The following is a 21,307-nucleotide window of genomic DNA, read 5'->3' on the forward strand; positions in this document are numbered from 1 at the left end:
AATTTGCACTTTAAATTAAAATCAACGCTAATTCTTTTTTTATTTTTTTTGTGATCTGAATCAAATGTTTTCACCCTGCAGCTTGAGTGTTTAATATGAAAATCTTGGACACTGGAGTTTTGACCCCAAATTTTTATGTACCCTATGTTTAAGTATGATAGAAGAAAGTCCAGATCCTATACCTCAAGAGAAATTTTGCTAGGTTAACATGTAGATTGATTTAGCCTGTACCTTTTAAGACCTGATGAGAGCTGCATTCTAGGAACCATGTTTTTAATCAGCTTCTCTTTTTTTTTTTCTCATCAGCGATATTTTGTGACTACTACAACCCTCGTAATGAGTGTGACTGGCACTATGAGCCTTGTGGCAGTAATGTCACAACCTGCAGGATGATTAATAATGTCATCACCAACTTTTCAGTACCATACCTGGAAGGTAGTAAATTCCTTGCCATTTTTGTATTATATTTCATATAACTTTGTCCACGTATCATTTAATGAATATGGAATAGTCAGTCAGCTTGACAAGTTGTTCCTAAATCTGTTACATTGAATTTGTCTCCAGTCTTACATAAATGTTTCCTATAATGTAATTCATTATTTATTAACATCAGTGGGTGATAGTTACATTGCTGTCAGCCAGAAAACTAAGTCTCTGCTTCGATAATATCCTGAAACATGCAAGATTACTACTTCCTTGTTATTTTGCCCATCCTAAGGGCATTTCAGGAGAAAGAAAACCTTTTACATGGCAAAGAAACAAGTTACTGATAGTTGGGGTTTTTTAACTTTATCATTCTTTATGCATCAGATCCATCTTGATGGCATCCTCCTATTTTTATAATTGAAAATATCTTTGATATCAGACCCACTGCTGCTGCTATATATGGGATTCTTAATGGAGACCACAAAATGTTGTCAGAGGGCTACTGGGGGCTACCTCCATTTTTAGTGTTGTAGTTTTTGTTTAGGCTTTAAGACCAAGATGTGTGGCTAAACCAGATTATTCTGCATTCCATCCTTACAGGATGCACAAGCCATTTAAATCCCATTGAACCCCTCAAAGTATGTAGAGTTATGATATTGGTAGGTTAAAGTCCTTGTGCTTGATAACTGAAAAGGAACTTCATGTTATGAAAACTGCAATGATCCAAGAATGCGAATGAGTTTACAAATATCTTCTGGTTTACCACATGATAAAGTTGGAGAAAACAGACACGTTTTTGGCTACAGAAAACATGGCTAACATGTTTCTGTCTGGACTGGAAGCAATTATCTCCAGTTTAGGGACTGGAAAGAACTGCCCAGAGTTTGACTTAGCTATTTTAATCCTTGAACCACTCGTAACAAAACAAAAACCAAAAAAACCTAACCAAAATATAAAAAAATTTTTAAAAAGTTGACTCTCTGTTTTGAAATAGATTGTCTTAGATTATTAAAAAGATTTGGAAAGTTCCAGAAAGCAGATTATTATATATCCAATTATCTTTCTAAATTGTTTTTGTTTTTTTCTCTTCAGTGGAAATACAGAGAACACTTTTGTTACGACATCTTTAGTACAGTCTGGCAGTGTGAAGTGACTTTTAAATAGCAGTTAATTACATGGTCATTCAGTTTATAGGCCATTTAGAATTCCAGTACAATAGAAAGAGGACTTTATGTAATTAAGAATTGGATTTTATGAGAGTTTCTTTGGAAGCATGACACAATAATTTTTTAAAGGTGTATTTACATGAAAAATGCAATGACCACTGGCAGACAATTAATCCCTTGCAGGTGGGGTTTGGGTCACTGGCCAAGGGTACAGAAAAATGCAGATAAATTATTTGTTTGGGTTGGAGATACCTGGTCTATTAAAGGCACATAAACAAGATGTAGTGTTCCAATAAATGTAGTGAAAAACCTGTTCATTAATGAATCTTGCATATTCTTCACAAAAGTGTTATTGATACAGTGATCACATTTCAATATCTGTAGAAAAATCTAGATGTTTCTATATCTTAAAATTACTAGCTGCCCATAGAAATTAATATAAATTAGTGGTTTCTCCAAGATATTGAACTAGGAAAAAACAACTTCCTTAGTTTTCACAACTAAACTCTTATTTAATCCTCCGCACTCCAGTATTATCAATAAGAACTGTTTGGCTTAAGTCTTTTGGAAAGACTAATTGTCCAAGGATAAATTCAAATTGGAAATTTTCAATTTCTTTCACTCTGCTTGATTCAGTAAGAATCATTTAACTTCAGAAGGTATCCTATCATTGAGTTAACTCTATACGTTTTCTTCATCCTGTATACTCTTCTACTTGTCATCAACAGGTTGCTACCCCAGATGCCCTAAGGACAAGCCTATTTATAATGAAGAGACAAAGGAATGTGTGCCTGAAGATCAATGTTGGTGTTACATCAATGGAATTCCTGTTCTTCCTGGGGATGAAATACCCACAGAAGAGAACTGTACAAAATGGTATATAAAAATGCAAAAACATTTGCAGTAATTCAGGAAAGAATTTATGTATGCTGAGCACCTCATTTACTTTACTGGCCCTCAAGCAAATAGAGATGCAACTTCAACTGAAAAGCTGGTATATTCTATTTATCTGTACAAATGAGAGGAACAATGCCATTTATTCCCATTGAGACTTAAACTCAAAAATGCTGCACTTAAAATACATATAGTTTCTAGACTTTTCATTCATAATTTTCCAAACCCATAAGAATTCGGATTTCAGGTTGATAGTGTTGTTATAATAAGTGTATTAGTAAATTACCAAATATATTCTTTAAAGTGTCATAAATGATATAATGGCATGAAACCTGGGTGTGTCTCTAGAACAACATTTTGATTCTCACATTGCTCTTTGGGAAGAGAGGGGCTACTCTGCCTTGCATTCTCACTTAAAAGTGGGATTTCAAAATCACTGTAATCTGAAATGATCTGTATTAGACCCAAAAGAGATAGTTGAGTCCTAACTGCTCATTCCTAGAGCCTTACTAATGGTAGAACTGACATCTATTACACCACATGCTGACCAGAGACAAAAAACCTCTGATCTAGCTGTAAGTTCACTGCTCCGCAAAAGAGTTCTTCTTATTGCATTATTGCAACTTGCAACACAAAGCAGTTCTTGATCATTTTAATATGTTGTACTTAAAGAATTAAAGTGATGACTTTGAATGAAATAACGATAGGCAATATGGGAAAATATTACACCCAGAAAAGCAGTATGAATGAAGATCAAGTGACAAATTTCTGTTTCTGTGCTCTTGGCTCTGCTAACAGGTGCCCTAAAACATCTGCAACATTTTAATTTTTAAAAATTTTGCTTTTAGTGTCTGTGGCCCCTCAGGATCCATACAGTGCACACCAATCCCAGGTAAATAACATTTGGGTTTTTTTCTACAAATAAAAAGAAAAAAATATATAGAACTGCTATGTCTGTCTCTACAAAAGTCTTAGTACTGATTTGGAATAATTCTTTCCAGAGCAAGCAAAAATTCTGGCCAAAGAAAACTGGGCAGCACTTACATTGAACCTTGGTGTTAGTACTTCTTGTTCAACCTTTTTCTCATGTCTGTTTATTCTTTCGCCCCATGTGCCGTATCCAGACTAATGGATTTCACTACAAGAGTTTGCACTCCTAGAAAATGTAGTATTACCAAAAAGTGTCAGATAGTAAATTGCAGTTGTTATTTCTCTCAGAATACTTTAAAACTTGGTTTGTAAGTCTGTTCTTCCAAGCATTTTATGCAGGGCTTTATTAGATATGTTCTAATACTCCTCTAAATGTAAAGATAAATTAGTGCTATGTGTTAGATCTAAGCTCCCGGTATAGCTCTGAAAGGAGCATGCATGACTCATGTAAATGCTTACTTGTCCGTAAGTATTTTGCCTTTGTCTCTTACCTGGTAGTAGAAAAATTGCACAGTAAAGCCCTTTCTTGCAGGGTGTCCTTGTCTCATCAACGGAACAAGTTTTGAAGTGAATGAGGTTGTGGCACAAATACAGGATGGCGACATGTGTATAATATACATTTGCGCAGAAAATGGTTCTATAGTTGTTGGAAGTACTTTTCCTTGCCCAATATCTACTTCACCTACAACTATTTCAACTTCCATTCCTACCAGTACTCTCACCACCACAGGTAAATATTCAAAAGAAATGTGCATCTAAAAATTATTTTCTTTAAGGAAAAAACTTTAGAGATAGAATGTACAAGTATATGGGCTTATAGTTGACACAGATGCAGTGATACTTATGAATAGTCCTATCACACTACACTAAGAAACATTTTAACACTTTGATTTACTTCTCATGGAAGAAATTGTAACTATAAATGTACAACGTGCCTTCCTAATTCTGAAAAATATGTTAGCATCTCAATATCCTGCTGAGATAGTAGAAAATGTGTCAGTAGTCTCAGCAAAAAACTATAACTAGGATATTTAAAACTACTATTATATTCTTTTTATAAAGCTTGCAGATGGTGGAGTAACCTTTTTTTTTCTATTTCAGTTACCACTACAAGTCCTCCAGTAACTACAAGTAAGTTTTAAACGGAAAAATAAGTTGTTAAAAATGTCAAAGGAACATTTAAAGGAAGCATAAATTAAAGATGGCCATGACAGAAAAATATTTTTAGAACAAAAATAAATATTTTTTTAAAAATTGCAAAAATGTGATAAGCATAGACAGAAGAAAGACCTTTAAAGGCTTCAGCTTGGTGATTTTATTTTTGTGTGAACCTTCCTGTTGAAAAACCTGGTAATATAGAACCAGTTTTAGAACACTTTTCTCTTGGAAAAAAAACAAGTTGCAATGCATTGCTCCAGTACTTAATAGAACAGAATACAAAATTAAGCTTCTCAGAATATTCTCTGTAAACTCAGATGCTGAATCTCTGTCTTCTCTTGCAGCTCCATGCTTTGGATTAATATGTGATTGGACGGAGTGGTTTGATGTTAGTAAACCTCACGAAGGTGGTGGTGACTATGAAACCTATGATGAAATAAGAAAACATGGAAACAAAATATGTGAAGCTCCTGAAAAAATTGAATGCAGGGCTAAAGAAAAACCGGATATGAGCTTAGAGGAACTTGGCCAGAAAGTAGAGTGTAATGTTACATATGGACTAATTTGTAAAAATGAGGAGCAAGATGCAACTATGTGGCAACTTTGTTATAATTATGAAATCAGGGTAAACTGTTGTGAGTGGAGTGAAATTTCTTGTGGAACTACAAGTACACCAAGTCCAACACCAACTGCAAGTTCAACCACCATCAGCACAACAGTACGCATCACCACTACCGGCAGGCAATCAACAACGATTACCACCACGCTCATACCCACTCCAACCATCACAAGCGAATTCACGCCATCAGTCACCACCCCTGTAACTTCAACCTCTCCAGGTATTTAGAAGACCAATACTCTCTGCTCTTGCTTTGCCATAGGAGAAATAAAGGGCTGCCATCTACTAAAGGCATGTCAATACCATAGCAGGTACTGAGCTGGCAGGAAGTCTAACTTAAGCTGCTTTGGAGGCCTATCCTTCTGCAGAAGATTCCTGGAAGGATCCATTGTGCGAGATTAGAGTAGGCCATTATTGAGAGTACCATGACTATAGGAGTCCTCTGGGTTTGGCTGTCCTTGCGTTCTCCTCCTCTGTCCCTCTTTCAGTGCCTGTGGTTACAGATGTAGGAAGGAAGGATTCCACTAGCAGGCTTTCAGGAACAGTTTCACTCTGCAGCTTGCCACTTGCTGTGAACTGGGGTCTTTGGTTGATGAAATCCACTAGTACTCAGTGAACTTCGTCATCACGCTGACATTGTTCAGTGCCTATTGGGTCCCACTCATGCATCTTGCACCTTTGTTTTCTCTGTCCCTGCTGTTTCTAAACAGGCCCAACTCCATCCTCCCCACCTGTATCGACAACTGCTCCCATGCCAACGCCGTCGGAGTCTCCCACCAGCACCACCACCACTACGTTGCCCACCAGCACCACCACCACCAGCACAACCCCGGGGACAACGACGACTGTTCCTAGCACACCGGCACCCACCTCGACTACTACAAGCACATCCATGCCCACGCCAACATACACCACCTCCCTAACCCCTTCGACCACTACAAGCACATCCATGCCCACGCCAACATACACCACCTCCCTAACACCTTCGACCACAACACCTATAGGTACTTGTCTGGTCTGTGCTCTTGTGTGTTGCCTTGCTGCGGGAGAAATGGAGGCCCATGAGCCCCTCAACTTGTGCCTTCTGTATGGGGTCAGGGGTGGGAGTAATTGCTGTGCATTCCCTGACACAGCTGGTACCCAAAGGTAGCCCTTGGGCTGGCTGTTTCAGAAGTGAGGAGGGTGCAGGGTTCCTGGGTAGAAGGTCTTGTGTTCCCTGACTCAACACGGCTCTGAGGAGCTTTTTCATCCTGCTGCCTCTGCCCAGCTTAGGCAGATACGGAGCTGATGGGACATCTTGCTTTTGCTGTTGTTGGACCTCGCCCTTCAGCTGGAGAGAATGTACTCAGCGGGACCCATGGCATGCCATGGGAGTAGGGCTTGGTTTTGTGGCACTGCCATTTCCGGTGCTGTTTGGGCACAGCTGTGCAGACTTTCTTCCCCTTCTTCTCTTGCGTTGCCCCTGTGGCCTTTTCTGCTGCTCACCTGCAGTTCTGGCTGTAGGAAGCTTTGAAGCTTTTCCCCAGCAGGGTTTGGGGAAAGGTTTCTGTCTGCAGATTGTCCCTCGCTACAAACCAAAGTTCTGGGCAACTGGGTTCTCCCAGCATTCCCATCAGCATTTTTCTCGTGCTGTCTGCACACTGCTCTGACACGAGCCAACGATTTGTCAGCAGTGGGTGTCCTGTGCCTGCTTCCTTTGTGGTGACAACACTCCCAGTGTTTGGTTTCTCCCTGAGACAGTGAGGTGGTGTGAGTGGCACGAGCAGATGAGAGACTGGTGGGAGTCCCTGCTTAGTCCTGCTCCATCTCATGTATTGTCCTTATGTGGGTGTATTTTGCACATGAGAAGCCCAATACAGCAACGTGTCCTCACTGCAAGGGGGAGACACATGTGTTTCGGCAGTGCCTGTGTCCTGACTTGGCCCTAGTGTGCTTTGTAGGGCCAAGAAGGGGAGGCCTGCCCACACAAGTGACCTTTGTTGTGGCCAGGGCTGGCTGACTGGTGTAGCAGTGGCCGAGCGGCACCCTTGTGTACAGTGGACACCCAGAGCAGCACCCGAGAGTGTGCTGGTGCCCTGGCTTGTAGTCTCTGTTCTGACTATTTTTACTTGTTCTTCTTGCTGTTGTCCTCCAGAGTGTGAGTGCATCTGGACAGACTGGATTGATGTGAGTTACCCAGATAGTTCTGACAGAAACAGTGGTGACTACGAAACCTTTGAGAATATTCAGAAGAACGACCCCTCCTGGGACTGTGTGAAAGTTGAGAATATTTCATGCAGAGCAGAGAAATTCCCTGACATTCCCATTGCAGATTTAGGGCAAAAGGTCGAATGCAATGTTAACACAGGGCTCACCTGTAACAATAGTGATCAGCCCATAGGAGGTATAATACCGATGCCAGTCTGCCTCAATTATGAGATCAGTGTCTGCTGCACCCCCAACTTTCCAGAGTGCATTAGCACTGCTACTACTACGAGCACCACAACTGCCCCACCTTCGTCCACCACGAGCACAGTGTCCTCTCCACCTGTATCGACAACTGTTCCTATGCCAACGCCGTCGGAGTCTCCCACCAGCACCGCCACCACTACGTTGCCCCCCAGCACCGCCACCAGCACAACCCCGGGGACAACGACGACTGTTCCTAGCACACCGGCACCCACCTCGACTACTACAAGCACATCCATGCCCACGCCAACATACACCACCTCCCTACCACCTCCGACCACAACACCTATAGGTACTTGTCTGGTCTGTGCTCTTGTGTGTTGCCTTGCTGCGGGAGAAATGGAGGCCCATGAGCCCCTCAACTTGTGCCTTCTGTATGGGGTCAGGGGTGGGAGTAATTGCTGTGCGTTCCCTGACACAGCTGGTGCCCAAAGGTAGCCCTTGGGCTGGCTGTTTCAGAAGTGAGGAGGGTGCAGGGTTCCTGGGTAGAAGGTCTTGTGTTCCCTGACTCAACACGGCTCTGAGGAGCTTTTTCATCCTGCTGCCTCTGCCCAGCTTAGGCAGATACGGAGCTGATGGGACATCTTGCTTTTGCTGTTGTTGGACCTCGCCCTTCAGCTGGAGAGAATGTACTCAGCGGGACCCATGGCGTGCCATGGGAGTAGGGCTTGGTTTTGTGGCACTGCCATTTCCGGTGCTGTTTGGGCACAGCTGTGCAGACTTTCTTCCCCTTCTTCTCTTGCGTTGCCCCTGTGGCCTTTTCTGCCGCTCACCTGCAGTTCTGGCCGTAGGAAGCTTTGAAGCTTTTCCCCGGCAGGCTTTCAGGAACAGTTTCACTCTGCAGCTTGCCACTTGCTGTGAACTGGGGTCTTTGGTTGATGAAATCCACTAGTACTCAGTGAACTTCGTCATCACGCTGACATTGTTCAGTGCCTATTGGGTCCCACTCATGCATCTTGCACCTTTGTTTTCTCTGTCTCTGCTGTTTCTAAACAGGCCCAACTCCATCCTCCCCACCTGTATCGACAACTGCTCCCACGCCAACGCCGTCGGAGTCTCCCACCAGCACCACCACCACCAGCACAACCCCGGGGACAACGACGACTGTTCCTAGCACACCGGCACCCACCTCGACTACTACAAGCACATCCATGCCCACGCCAACATACACCACCTCCCTACCACCTCCGACCACAACACCTATAGGTACTTGTCTGGTCTGTGCTCTTGTGTGTTGCCTTGCTGCGGGAGAAATGGAGGCCCATGAGCCCCTCAACTTGTGCCTTCTGTATGGGGTCAGGGGTGGGAGTAATTGCTGTGCGTTCCCTGACACAGCTGGTGCCCAAAGGTAGCCCTTGGGCTGGCTGTTTCAGAAGTGAGGAGGGTGCAGGGTTCCTGGGTAGAAGGTCTTGTGTTCCCTGACTCAACACGGCTCTGAGGAGCTTTTTCATCCTGCTGCCTCTGCCCAGCTTAGGCAGATACGGAGCTGATGGGACATCTTGCTTTTGCTGTTGTTGGACCTCGCCCTTCAGCTGGAGAGAATGTACTCAGCGGGACCCATGGCGTGCCATGGGAGTAGGGCTTGGTTTTGTGGCACTGCCATTTCCGGTGCTGTTTGGGCACAGCTGTGCAGACTTTCTTCCCCTTCTTCTCTTGCGTTGCCCCTGTGGCCTTTTCTGCCGCTCACCTGCAGTTCTGGCCGTAGGAAGCTTTGAAGCTTTTCCCCGGCAGGCTTTCAGGAACAGTTTCACTCTGCAGCTTGCCACTTGCTGTGAACTGGGGTCTTTGGTTGATGAAATCCACTAGTACTCAGTGAACTTCGTCATCACGCTGACATTGTTCAGTGCCTATTGGGTCCCACTCATGCATCTTGCACCTTTGTTTTCTCTGTCCCTGCTGTTTCTAAACAGGCCCAACTCCATCCTCCCCACCTGTATCGACAACTGCTCCCACGCCAACGCCGTCGGAGTCTCCCACCAGCACCACCACCACCAGCACAACCCCGGGGACAACGACGACTGTTCCTAGCACACCGGCACCCACCTCGACTACTACAAGCACATCCATGCCCACGCCAACATACACCACCTCCCTAACACCTCCGACCACAACACCTATAGGTACTTGTCTGGTCTGTGCTCTTGTGTGTTGCCTTGCTGCGGGAGAAATGGAGGCCCATGAGCCCCTCAACTTGTGCCTTCTGTATGGGGTCAGGGGTGGGAGTAATTGCTGTGCGTTCCCTGACACAGCTGGTGCCCAAAGGTAGCCCTTGGGCTGGCTGTTTCAGAAGTGAGGAGGGTGCAGGGTTCCTGGGTAGAAGGTCTTGTGTTCCCTGACTCAACACGGCTCTGAGGAGCTTTTTCATCCTGCTGCCTCTGCCCAGCTTAGGCAGATACAGAGCTGATGGGACATCTTGCTTTTGCTGCTGTTGGACCTCACCCTTCAGCTGGAGAGAATGTACTCAGCGGGACCCATGGCGTGCCATGGGAGTAGGGCTTGGTTTTGTGGCACTGCCATTTCCGGTGCTGTTTGGGCACAGCTGTGCAGACTTTCTTCCCCTTCTTCTCTTGCGTTGCCCCTGTGGCCTTTTCTGCTGCTCACCTGCAGTTCTGGCCGTAGGAAGCTTTGAAGCTTTTCCCCGGCAGGCTTTCAGGAACAGTTTCACTCTGCAGCTTGCCACTTGCTGTGAACTGGGGTCTTTGGTTGATGAAATCCACTAGTACTCAGTGAACTTCGTCATCACGCTGACATTGTTCAGTGCCTATTGGGTCCCACTCATGCATCTTGCACCTTTGTTTTCTCTGTCCCTGCTGTTTCTAAACAGGCCCAACTCCATCCTCCCCACCTGTATCGACAACTGCTCCCACGCCAACGCCGTCGGAGTCTCCCACCAGCACCACCACCACCAGCACAACCCCGGGGACAACGACGACTGTTCCTAGCACACCAGCACCCACCTCGACTACTACAAGCACATCCATGCCCACGCCAACATACACCACCTCCCTACCACCTCCGACCACAACACCTATAGGTACTTGTCTGGTCTGTGCTCTTGTGTGTTGCCTTGCTGCGGGAGAAATGGAGGCCCATGAGCCCCTCAACTTGTGCCTTCTGTATGGGGTCAGGGGTGGGAGTAATTGCTGTGCGTTCCCTGACACAGCTGGTGCCCAAAGGTAGCCCTTGGGCTGGCTGTTTCAGAAGTGAGGAGGGTGCAGGGTTCCTGGGTAGAAGGTCTTGTGTTCCCTGACTCAACACGGCTCTGAGGAGCTTTTTCATCCTGCTGCCTCTGCCCAGCTTAGGCAGATACGGAGCTGATGGGACATCTTGCTTTTGCTGTTGTTGGACCTCGCCCTTCAGCTGGAGAGAATGTACTCAGCGGGACCCATGGCGTGCCATGGGAGTAGGGCTTGGTTTTGTGGCACTGCCATTTCCGGTGCTGTTTGGGCACAGCTGTGCAGACTTTCTTCCCCTTCTTCTCTTGCGTTGCCCCTGTGGCCTTTTCTGCCGCTCACCTGCAGTTCTGGCCGTAGGAAGCTTTGAAGCTTTTCCCCGGCAGGCTTTCAGGAACAGTTTCACTCTGCAGCTTGCCACTTGCTGTGAACTGGGGTCTTTGGTTGATGAAATCCACTAGTACTCAGTGAACTTCGTCATCACGCTGACATTGTTCAGTGCCTATTGGGTCCCACTCATGCATCTTGCACCTTTGTTTTCTCTGTCCCTGCTGTTTCTAAACAGGCCCAACTCCATCCTCCCCACCTGTATCGACAACTGCTCCCATGCCAACGCCGTCGGAGTCTCCCACCAGCACCACCACCACTACGTTGCCCACCAGCACCACCACCACCAGCACAACCCCAGGGACAACGACGACTGTTCCTAGCACACCGGCACCCACCTCGACTACTACAAGCACATCCATGCCCACGCCAACATACACCACCTCCCTAACCCCTTCGACCACTACAAGCACATCCATGCCCACGCCAACATACACCACCTCCCTAACACCTTCGGCCACAACACCTATAGGTACTTGTCTGGTCTGTGCTCTTGTGTGTTGCCTTGCTGCGGGAGAAATGGAGGCCCATGAGCCCCTCAACTTGTGCCTTCTGTATGGGGTCAGGGGTGGGAGTAATTGCTGTGCATTCCCTGACACAGCTGGTACCCAAAGGTAGCCCTTGGGCTGGCTGTTTCAGAAGTGAGGAGGGTGCAGGGTTCCTGGGTAGAAGGTCTTGTGTTCCCTGACTCAACACGGCTCTGAGGAGCTTTTTCATCCTGCTGCCTCTGCCCAGCTTAGGCAGATACGGAGCTGATGGGACATCTTGCTTTTGCTGTTGTTGGACCTCGCCCTTCAGCTGGAGAGAATGTACTCAGCGGGACCCATGGCGTGCCATGGGAGTAGGGCTTGGTTTTGTGGCACTGCCATTTCCGGTGCTGTTTGGGCACAGCTGTGCAGACTTTCTTCCCCTTCTTCTCTTGCGTTGCCCCTGTGGCCTTTTCTGCTGCTCACCTGCAGTTCTGGCTGTAGGAAGCTTTGAAGCTTTTCCCCAGCAGGGTTTGGGGAAAGGTTTCTGTCTGCAGATTGTCCCTCGCTACAAACCAAAGTTCTGGGCAACTGGGTTCTCCCAGCATTCCCATCAGCATTTTTCTCGTGCTGTCTGCACACTGCTCTGACACGAGCCAACGATTTGTCAGCAGTGGGTGTCCTGTGCCTGCTTCCTTTGTGGTGACAACACTCCCAGTGTTTGGTTTCTCCCTGAGACAGTGAGGTGGTGTGAGTGGCACGAGCAGATGAGAGACTGGTGGGAGTCCCTGCTTAGTCCTGCTCCATCTCATGTATTGTCCTTATGTGGGTGTATTTTGCACATGAGAAGCCCAATACAGCAACGTGTCCTCACTGCAAGGGGGAGACACATGTGTTTCGGCAGTGCCTGTGTCCTGACTTGGCCCTAGTGTGCTTTGTAGGGCCAAGAAGGGGAGGCCTGCCCACACAAGTGACCTTTGTTGTGGCCAGGGCTGGCTGACTGGTGTAGCAGTGGCCGAGCGGCACCCTTGTGTACAGTGGACACCCAGAGCAGCACCCGAGAGTGTGCTGGTGCCCTGGCTTGTAGTCTCTGTTCTGACTATTTTTACTTGTTCTTCTTGCTGTTGTCCTCCAGAGTGTGAGTGCATCTGGACAGACTGGATTGATGTGAGTTACCCAGATAGTTCTGACAGAAACAGTGGTGACTACGAAACCTTTGAGAATATTCAGAAGAACGACCCCTCCTGGGACTGTGTGAAAGTTGAGAATATTTCATGCAGAGCAGAGAAATTCCCTGACATTCCCATTGCAGATTTAGGGCAAAAGGTCGAATGCAATGTTAACACAGGGCTCACCTGTAACAATAGTGATCAGCCCATAGGAGGTATAATACCGATGCCAGTCTGCCTCAATTATGAGATCAGTGTCTGCTGCACCCCCAACTTTCCAGAGTGCATTAGCACTGCTACTACTACGAGCACCACAACTGCCCCACCTTCGTCCACCACGAGCACAGTGTCCTCTCCACCTGTATCGACAACTGTTCCTATGCCAACGCCGTCGGAGTCTCCCACCAGCACCGCCACCACTACGTTGCCCCCCAGCACCGCCACCAGCACAACCCCGGGGACAACGACGACTGTTCCTAGCACACCGGCACCCACCTCGACTACTACAAGCACATCCATGCCCACGCCAACATACACCACCTCCCTACCACCTCCGACCACAACACCTATAGGTACTTGTCTGGTCTGTGCTCTTGTGTGTTGCCTTGCTGCGGGAGAAATGGAGGCCCATGAGCCCCTCAACTTGTGCCTTCTGTATGGGGTCAGGGGTGGGAGTAATTGCTGTGCGTTCCCTGACACAGCTGGTGCCCAAAGGTAGCCCTTGGGCTGGCTGTTTCAGAAGTGAGGAGGGTGCAGGGTTCCTGGGTAGAAGGTCTTGTGTTCCCTGACTCAACACGGCTCTGAGGAGCTTTTTCATCCTGCTGCCTCTGCCCAGCTTAGGCAGATACGGAGCTGATGGGACATCTTGCTTTTGCTGCTGTTGGACCTCACCCTTCAGCTGGAGAGAATGTACTCAGCGGGACCCATGGCGTGCCATGGGAGTAGGGCTTGGTTTTGTGGCACTGCCATTTCCGGTGCTGTTTGGGCACAGCTGTGCAGACTTTCTTCCCCTTCTTCTCTTGCGTTGCCCCTGTGGCCTTTTCTGCCGCTCACCTGCAGTTCTGGCCGTAGGAAGCTTTGAAGCTTTTCCCCGGCAGGCTTTCAGGAACAGTTTCACTCTGCAGCTTGCCACTTGCTGTGAACTGGGGTCTTTGGTTGATGAAATCCACTAGTACTCAGTGAACTTCGTCATCACGCTGACATTGTTCAGTGCCTATTGGGTCCCACTCATGCATCTTGCACCTTTGTTTTCTCTGTCTCTGCTGTTTCTAAACAGGCCCAACTCCATCCTCCCCACCTGTATCGACAACTGCTCCCACGCCAATGCCATCGGAGTCTCCCACCAGCACCACCACCACCAGCACAACTCCGGGGACAACGACGACTGTTCCTAGCACACCGGCACCCACCTCGACTACTGCAAGCACGCCCTCAACAGTAATAATAATCACCAAAACCCCGCCAGTTCCAACTTCACAACCAATAAGTAATTCTCTGACTGAGTTGTTATTTGTTGTCCTGTTATGGCAGAAATCAAGCTTTACTGACAGTTTATTGTGTGTCTTAATTTTTATGTGTATTGCCAAAAAAATCACAGAATCATAGATTAGCTTAGGTTTTCCCTGTCAGGGTTTGGGGAAATGTTTCAGTTTGCAGGTTGCCCCTTGCTACGGACCAAAGCTCTGGGCAGCTGGGATCTCCCAGGTTCCCATGAGCACTGTTCTCCAGCTTACCCCACATTGCTGTGAAGCAAGCTGATGCTTCAGCAACAATGTGAGACCCCCTAATGTCCCAGTGAACCTGTCTCTGTTATAGTACACCATCTGTTCCTGTATTTCTCTGAACATGAAGGAGTTTTACCATCCTCATCAAAATGTGAATAAATTTTAGCTGAAGGACCTTTTGGACTGTGTGAGGAGAAGGAACGTATCGTACTTCCTCCTATCCTCCATCATTATGACTGTACTCTTATGCTTCTCTGTCTACCATGTGTCTCTTACATTATGCTGTAAAAGCACAAAGAGATGGCTCTGATGCTGGACTCTAAGTATCAAGAACAATTTATAAAATGCTAATCAAAAACTATTTTAAAGGTCCATAATGAAAACTGGCTTGGTCATGTGAGAAGGAATTCACTTTTCAGCAGAAAAGTGAATATGGGGTTCCTAGCATGCAAAAATAGCTGGGTGAGTAGTCTTAGAGGCATGGGAGTTCCACATGGAACACAGATTGTTCCAGCAAGTGCTCAGTTTCAGTGGAATCAAATGACTGAGCATAATGAATGTCAGCATGAACATGCCACATGAAGTAGCACAGGGAACAGTGGTCTATCCATAGAATATACCATGACAACACTGATCGTTGATAAAGTGTTTACATCAATGTCTCTGTGCAACATGTAGGAGATTTTTTTAATAATCCTTCTATTATGAAAGTCAGTAATAAGAAAGTTTCTGCTTTATTTCTGTATAAATGCCTTACGCTTAGGTTTGCTGAATTTCATTTGCTTATTAGAAAATGAAATTAAGTTAATAACAAATGCAATGTGCCTACTTAAAATACTGTGTTTTCTCCCTGTCTTAAAGAGTATCCAACACCAGAAACAGGAATACCAACAGAAACAAGTATTACAGTTACTCCTTCATCTACTCCACTACCAACAAGAAGAACAACAGAAATAGAAAGTACAGCATCTTCCATAGGCACCACAATTCAAAAGTCAACAGCACCTGTATCAACAAGCCCAGGGACAGCCACCACCTCTGGAGTCACTGAAACAGGATCGACCACCAAAGCCACCACTTCGGGCCCCACGACCACAGGACTCCCTCCCCACAGCACCACAATAGTAACACAAACCCATAGCCCCGAGACCACTACCACTGGAACTGGGAGCCTTCCAACAGGATCACCTACCACCACCGTCAGCACCACAACCTCACGACCCTCCTCCCCAGAGCCTACGGCCAGCACTACTGTATCGCCACCGTCAGTACCCACAAGCCCAGGGACAGCCACCACCTCTGGAGTCACTGAAACAGGATCGACCACCGAAGCCACCACTTCGGGCCCCACGACCACAGGACTCCCTCCCCACAGCACCACAATAGTAACACAAACCCATAGCCCCGAGACCACTACCACTGGAACTGGGAGCCTTCCAACAGGATCACCTACCACCACCGTCAGCACCACAACCTCACGACCCTCCTCCCCAGAGCCTACGGCCAGCACTACTGTATCGCCACCGTCAGTACCCACAAGCCCAGGGACAGCCACCACCTCTGGAGTCACTGAAACAGGATCGACCACCGAAGCCACCACTTCGGGCCCCACGACCACAGGACTCCCTCCCCACAGCACCACAATAGTAACACAAACCCATAGCCCCGAGACCACTACCACTGGAACTGGGAGCCTTCCAACAGGATCACCTACCACCACCGTCAGCACCACAACCTCACGACCCTCCTCCCCAGAGCCTACGGCCAGCACTACTGTATCGCCACCGTCAGTACCCACAAGCCCAGGGACAGCCACCACCTCTGGAGTCACTGAAACAGGATCGACCACCAAAGCCACCACTTCGGGCCCCACGACCACAGGACTCCCTCCCCACAGCACCACAATAGTAACACAAACCCATAGCCCCGAGACCACTACCACTGGAACTGGGAGCCTTCCAACAGGATCACCTACCACCACCGTCAGCACCACAACCTCACGACCCTCCTCCCCAGAGCCTACGGCCAGCACTACTGTATCGCCACCGTCAGTACCCACAAGCCCAGGGACAGCCACCACCTCTGGAGTCACTGAAACAGGATCGACCACCGAAGCCACCACTTCGGGCCCCACGACCACAGGACTCCCTCCCCACAGCACCACAATAGTAACACAAACCCATAGCCCCGAGACCACTACCACTGGAACTGGGAGCCTTCCAACAGGATCACCTACCACCACCGTCAGCACCACAACCTCACGACCCTCCTCCCCAGAGCCTACGGCCAGCACTACTGTATCGCCACCGTCAGTACCCACAAGCCCAGGGACAGCCACCACCTCTGGAGTCACTGAAACAGGATCGACCACCGAAGCCACCACTTCGGGCCCCACGACCACAGGACTCCCTCCCCACAGCACCACAATAGTAACACAAACCCATAGCCCCAAGACCACTACCACTGGAACTGGGAGCCTTCCAACAGGATCACCTACCACCACCGTCAGCACCACAACCTCACGACCCTCCTCCCCAGAGCCTACGGCCAGCACTACTGTATCGCCACCGTCAGTACCCACAAGCCCAGGGACAGCCACCACCTCTGGAGTCACTGAAACAGGATCGACCACCAAAGCCACCACTTCGGGCCCCACGACCACAGGACTCCCTCCCCACAGCACCACAATAGTAACACAAACCCATAGCCCCGAGACCACTACCACTGGAACTGGGAGCCTTCCAACAGGATCACCTACCACCACCGTCAGCACCACAACCTCACGACCCTCCTCCCCAGAGCCTACGGCCAGCACTACTGTATCGCCACCGTCAGTACCCACAAGCCCAGGGACAGCCACCACCTCTGGAGTCACTGAAACAGGATCGACCACCGAAGCCACCACTTCGGGCCCCACGACCACAGGACTCCCTCCCCACAGCACCACAATAGTAACACAAACCCATAGCCCCGAGACCACTACCACTGGAACTGGGAGCCTTCCAACAGGATCACCTACCACCACCGTCAGCACCACAACCTCACGACCCTCCTCCCCAGAGCCTACGGCCAGCACTACTGTATCGCCACCGTCAGTACCCACAAGCCCAGGGACAGCCACCACCTCTGGAGTCACTGAAACAGGATCGACCACCAAAGCCACCACTTCGGGCCCCACGACCACAGGACTCCCTCCCCACAGCACCACAATAGTAACACAAACCCATAGCCCCGAGACCACTACCACTGGAACTGGGAGCCTTCCAACAGGATCACCTACCACCACCGTCAGCACCACAACCTCACGACCCTCCTCCCCAGAGCCTACGGCCAGCACTACTGTATCGCCACCGTCAGTACCCACAAGCCCAGGGACAGCCACCACCTCTGGAGTCACTGAAACAGGATCGACCACCGAAGCCACCACTTCGGGCCCCACGACCACAGGACTCCCTCCCCACAGCACCACAATAGTAACACAAACCCATAGCCCCGAGACCACTACCACTGGAACTGGGAGCCTTCCAACAGGATCACCTACCACCACCGTCAGCACCACAACCTCACGACCCTCCTCCCCAGAGCCTACGGCCAGCACTACTGTATCGCCACCGTCAGTACCCACAAGCCCAGGGACAGCCACCACCTCTGGAGTCACTGAAACAGGATCGACCACCAAAGCCACCACTTCGGGCCCCACGACCACAGGACTCCCTCCCCACAGCACCACAATAGTAACACAAACCCATAGCCCCGAGACCACTACCACTGGAACTGGGAGCCTTCCAACAGGATCACCTACCACCACCGTCAGCACCACAACCTCACGACCCTCCTCCCCAGAGCCTACGGCCAGCACTACTGTATCGCCACCGTCAGTACCCACAAGCCCAGGGACAGCCACCACCTCTGGAGTCACTGAAACAGGATCGACCACCGAAGCCACCACTTCGGGCCCCACGACCACAGGACTCCCTCCCCACAGCACCACAATAGTAACACAAACCCATAGCCCCGAGACCACTACCACTGGAACTGGGAGCCTTCCAACAGGATCACCTACCACCACCGTCAGCACCACAACCTCACGACCCTCCTCCCCAGAGCCTACGGCCAGCACTACTGTATCGCCACCGTCAGTACCCACAAGCCCAGGGACAGCCACCACCTCTGGAGTCACTGAAACAGGATCGACCACCGAAGCCACCACTTCGGGCCCCACGACCACAGGACTCCCTCCCCACAGCACCACAATAGTAACACAAACCCATAGCCCCGAGACCACTACCACTGGAACTGGGAGCCTTCCAACAGGATCACCTACCACCACCGTCAGCACCACAACCTCACGACCCTCCTCCCCAGAGCCTACGGCCAGCACTACTGTATCGCCACCGTCAGTACCCACAAGCCCAGGGACAGCCACCACCTCTGGAGTCACTGAAACAGGATCGACCACCGAAGCCACCACTTCGGGCCCCACGACCACAGGACTCCCTCCCCACAGCACCACAATAGTAACACAAACCCATAGCCCCGAGACCACTACCACTGGAACTGGGAGCCTTCCAACAGGATCACCTACCACCACCGTCAGCACCACAACCTCACGACCCTCCTCCCCAGAGCCTACGGCCAGCACTACTGTATCGCCATCGTCAGTACCCACAAGCCCAGGAACAGCCACCACCTCTGGAGTCACTGAAACAGGATCGACCACCGAAGCCACCACTTCGGGCCCCACGACCACAGGACTCCCTCCCCACAGCACCACAATAGTAACACAAACCCATAGCCCCGAGACCACTACCACTGGAACTGGGAGCCTTCCAACAGGATCACCTACCACCACCGTCAGCACCACAACCTCACGACCCTCCTCCCCAGAGCCTACGGCCAGCACTACTGTATCGCCACCGTCAGTACCCACAAGCCCAGGGACAGCCACCACCTCTGGAGTCACTGAAACAGGATCGACCACCGAAGCCACCACTTCGGGCCCCACGACCACAGGACTCCCTCCCCACAGCACCACAATAGTAACACAAACCCATAGCCCCGAGACCACTACCACTGGAACTGGGAGCCTTCCAACAGGATCACCTACCACCACCGTCAGCACCACAACCTCACGACCCTCCTCCCCAGAGCCTACGGCCAGCACTACTGTATCGCCACCGTCAGTACCCACAAGCCCAGGGACAGCCACCACCTCTGGAGTCACTGAAACAGGATCGACCACCAAAGCCACCACTTCGGGCCCCACGACCACAGGACTCCCTCCCCACAGCACCACAATAGTAACACAAACCCATAGCCCCGAGACCACTACCACTGGAACTGGGAGCCTTCCAACAGGATCACCTACCACCACCGTCAGCACCACAACCTCACGACCCTCCTCCCCAGAGCCTACGGCCAGCACTACTGTATCGCCACCGTCAGTACCCACAAGCCCAGGGACAGCCACCACCTCTGGAGTCACTGAAACAGGATCGACCACCGAAGCCACCACTTCGGGCCCCACGACCACAGGACTCCCTCCCCACAGCACCACAATAGTAACACAAACCCATAGCCCCGAGACCACTACCACTGGAACTGGGAGCCTTCCAACAGGATCACCTACCACCACCGTCAGCACCACAACCTCACGACCCTCCTCCCCAGAGCCTACGGCCAGCACTACTGTATCGCCACCGTCAGTACCCACAAGCCCAGGGACAGCCACCACCTCTGGAGTCACTGAAACAGGATCGACCACCGAAGCCACCACTTCGGGCCCCACGACCACAGGACTCCCTCCCCACAGCACCACAATAGTAACACAAACCCATAGCCCCGAGACCACTACCACTGGAACTGGGAGCCTTCCAACAGGATCACCTACCACCACCGTCAGCACCACAACCTCACGACCCACTCCCTACAGCACCACAGTAGTAACAGAAACTGGCAGCCCAATGACAACAACAGCAACTGTCACTACTCCTACAGGATCATCTGCCATGACCATAACCACAACTGTAGGACCATCCTCCCCAGAGCCTACAGCCAGCACCACTGTATCACCATCATCAGTATCAACCAGCCCTGTGGCAACCGCCACTTCTAGTACAACTGCAACAGAATCTTTTACCACCACTTCAGGAACAACCTCTAGTAATTTTACCACAATCACGGCAACCACCACCACCACTATCACCTCCGAATTTGTTTCCTCTGGCTCAGCTAGTACTTCTGGGCCAACTGCAACATCAAGTTCCATCACTACTGAAGGAAGTTCCACGTACAGTACAGTTACTCCACTCAGTACTTCTAGTTCAACTACAAGTCCACCACCAACCACTCCTGGAAGAAATTGTTCTATTTTTCCTAATGAATCTTATGCAGTGAGTAGATTTCATGAGTTTTTTTAACATTCTGCTTTGAATGGACACTAGGCACATAATTTCAATGGTAGTAACATACAGAGTAGGTATTAATCTGGATAGAAAAGGAAGTATCACTCCATTCTATTTCTTTTCTTGGATATCAACATGACTTTCAGTGATATTTGGTTTGATTGCTTATGTACTGCTATTAGTTCTTCAAGGATAGTTTTAAAAAGACTTTCTTCAAGCAGTTAGATCACAGCTCATTGTTTGTCTTTATTGTAGGATAGCTTTGAAGAGGATGTAACCAAGGGCTAAATGGTGCTAAACTATCTTTTCTGTTTCTGCTTTTGTGTAGATCAAAAGTGGGGA

The 21,307-nt window shown here is 49.2% G+C and overlaps 1 protein-coding gene across 1 annotated transcript in view; it reads left to right on the forward strand.

Annotated features, from left to right (window-relative positions):
* The window catches only part of LOC129200363 (mucin-2-like), a gene marked incomplete at its 5' end in the record, with an annotated part of 52,220 nt that overhangs the window by 18,788 nt on the left and 12,125 nt on the right, over positions 1 to 21,307 (forward strand). Inside the window, 16 exon segments of the mRNA XM_054811699.1 lie at positions 307 to 435; positions 2,321 to 2,468; positions 3,335 to 3,378; positions 3,949 to 4,146; positions 4,518 to 4,547; positions 4,919 to 5,413; positions 5,904 to 6,197; positions 7,328 to 7,933; positions 8,638 to 8,847; positions 9,552 to 9,761; positions 10,466 to 10,675; positions 11,380 to 11,620; positions 12,787 to 13,409; positions 14,114 to 14,323; positions 15,423 to 19,778; positions 20,676 to 20,953. Coding sequence (XP_054667674.1) covers positions 307 to 435; positions 2,321 to 2,468; positions 3,335 to 3,378; positions 3,949 to 4,146; positions 4,518 to 4,547; positions 4,919 to 5,413; positions 5,904 to 6,197; positions 7,328 to 7,933; positions 8,638 to 8,847; positions 9,552 to 9,761; positions 10,466 to 10,675; positions 11,380 to 11,620; positions 12,787 to 13,409; positions 14,114 to 14,323; positions 15,423 to 19,778; positions 20,676 to 20,953 — 8,282 coding nt within the window.

The sequence above is a fragment of the Grus americana genome, unplaced genomic scaffold (assembly GCF_028858705.1).
Source record: "Grus americana isolate bGruAme1 unplaced genomic scaffold, bGruAme1.mat H_75, whole genome shotgun sequence".
NCBI lineage: Eukaryota > Metazoa > Chordata > Aves > Gruiformes > Gruidae > Grus > Grus americana.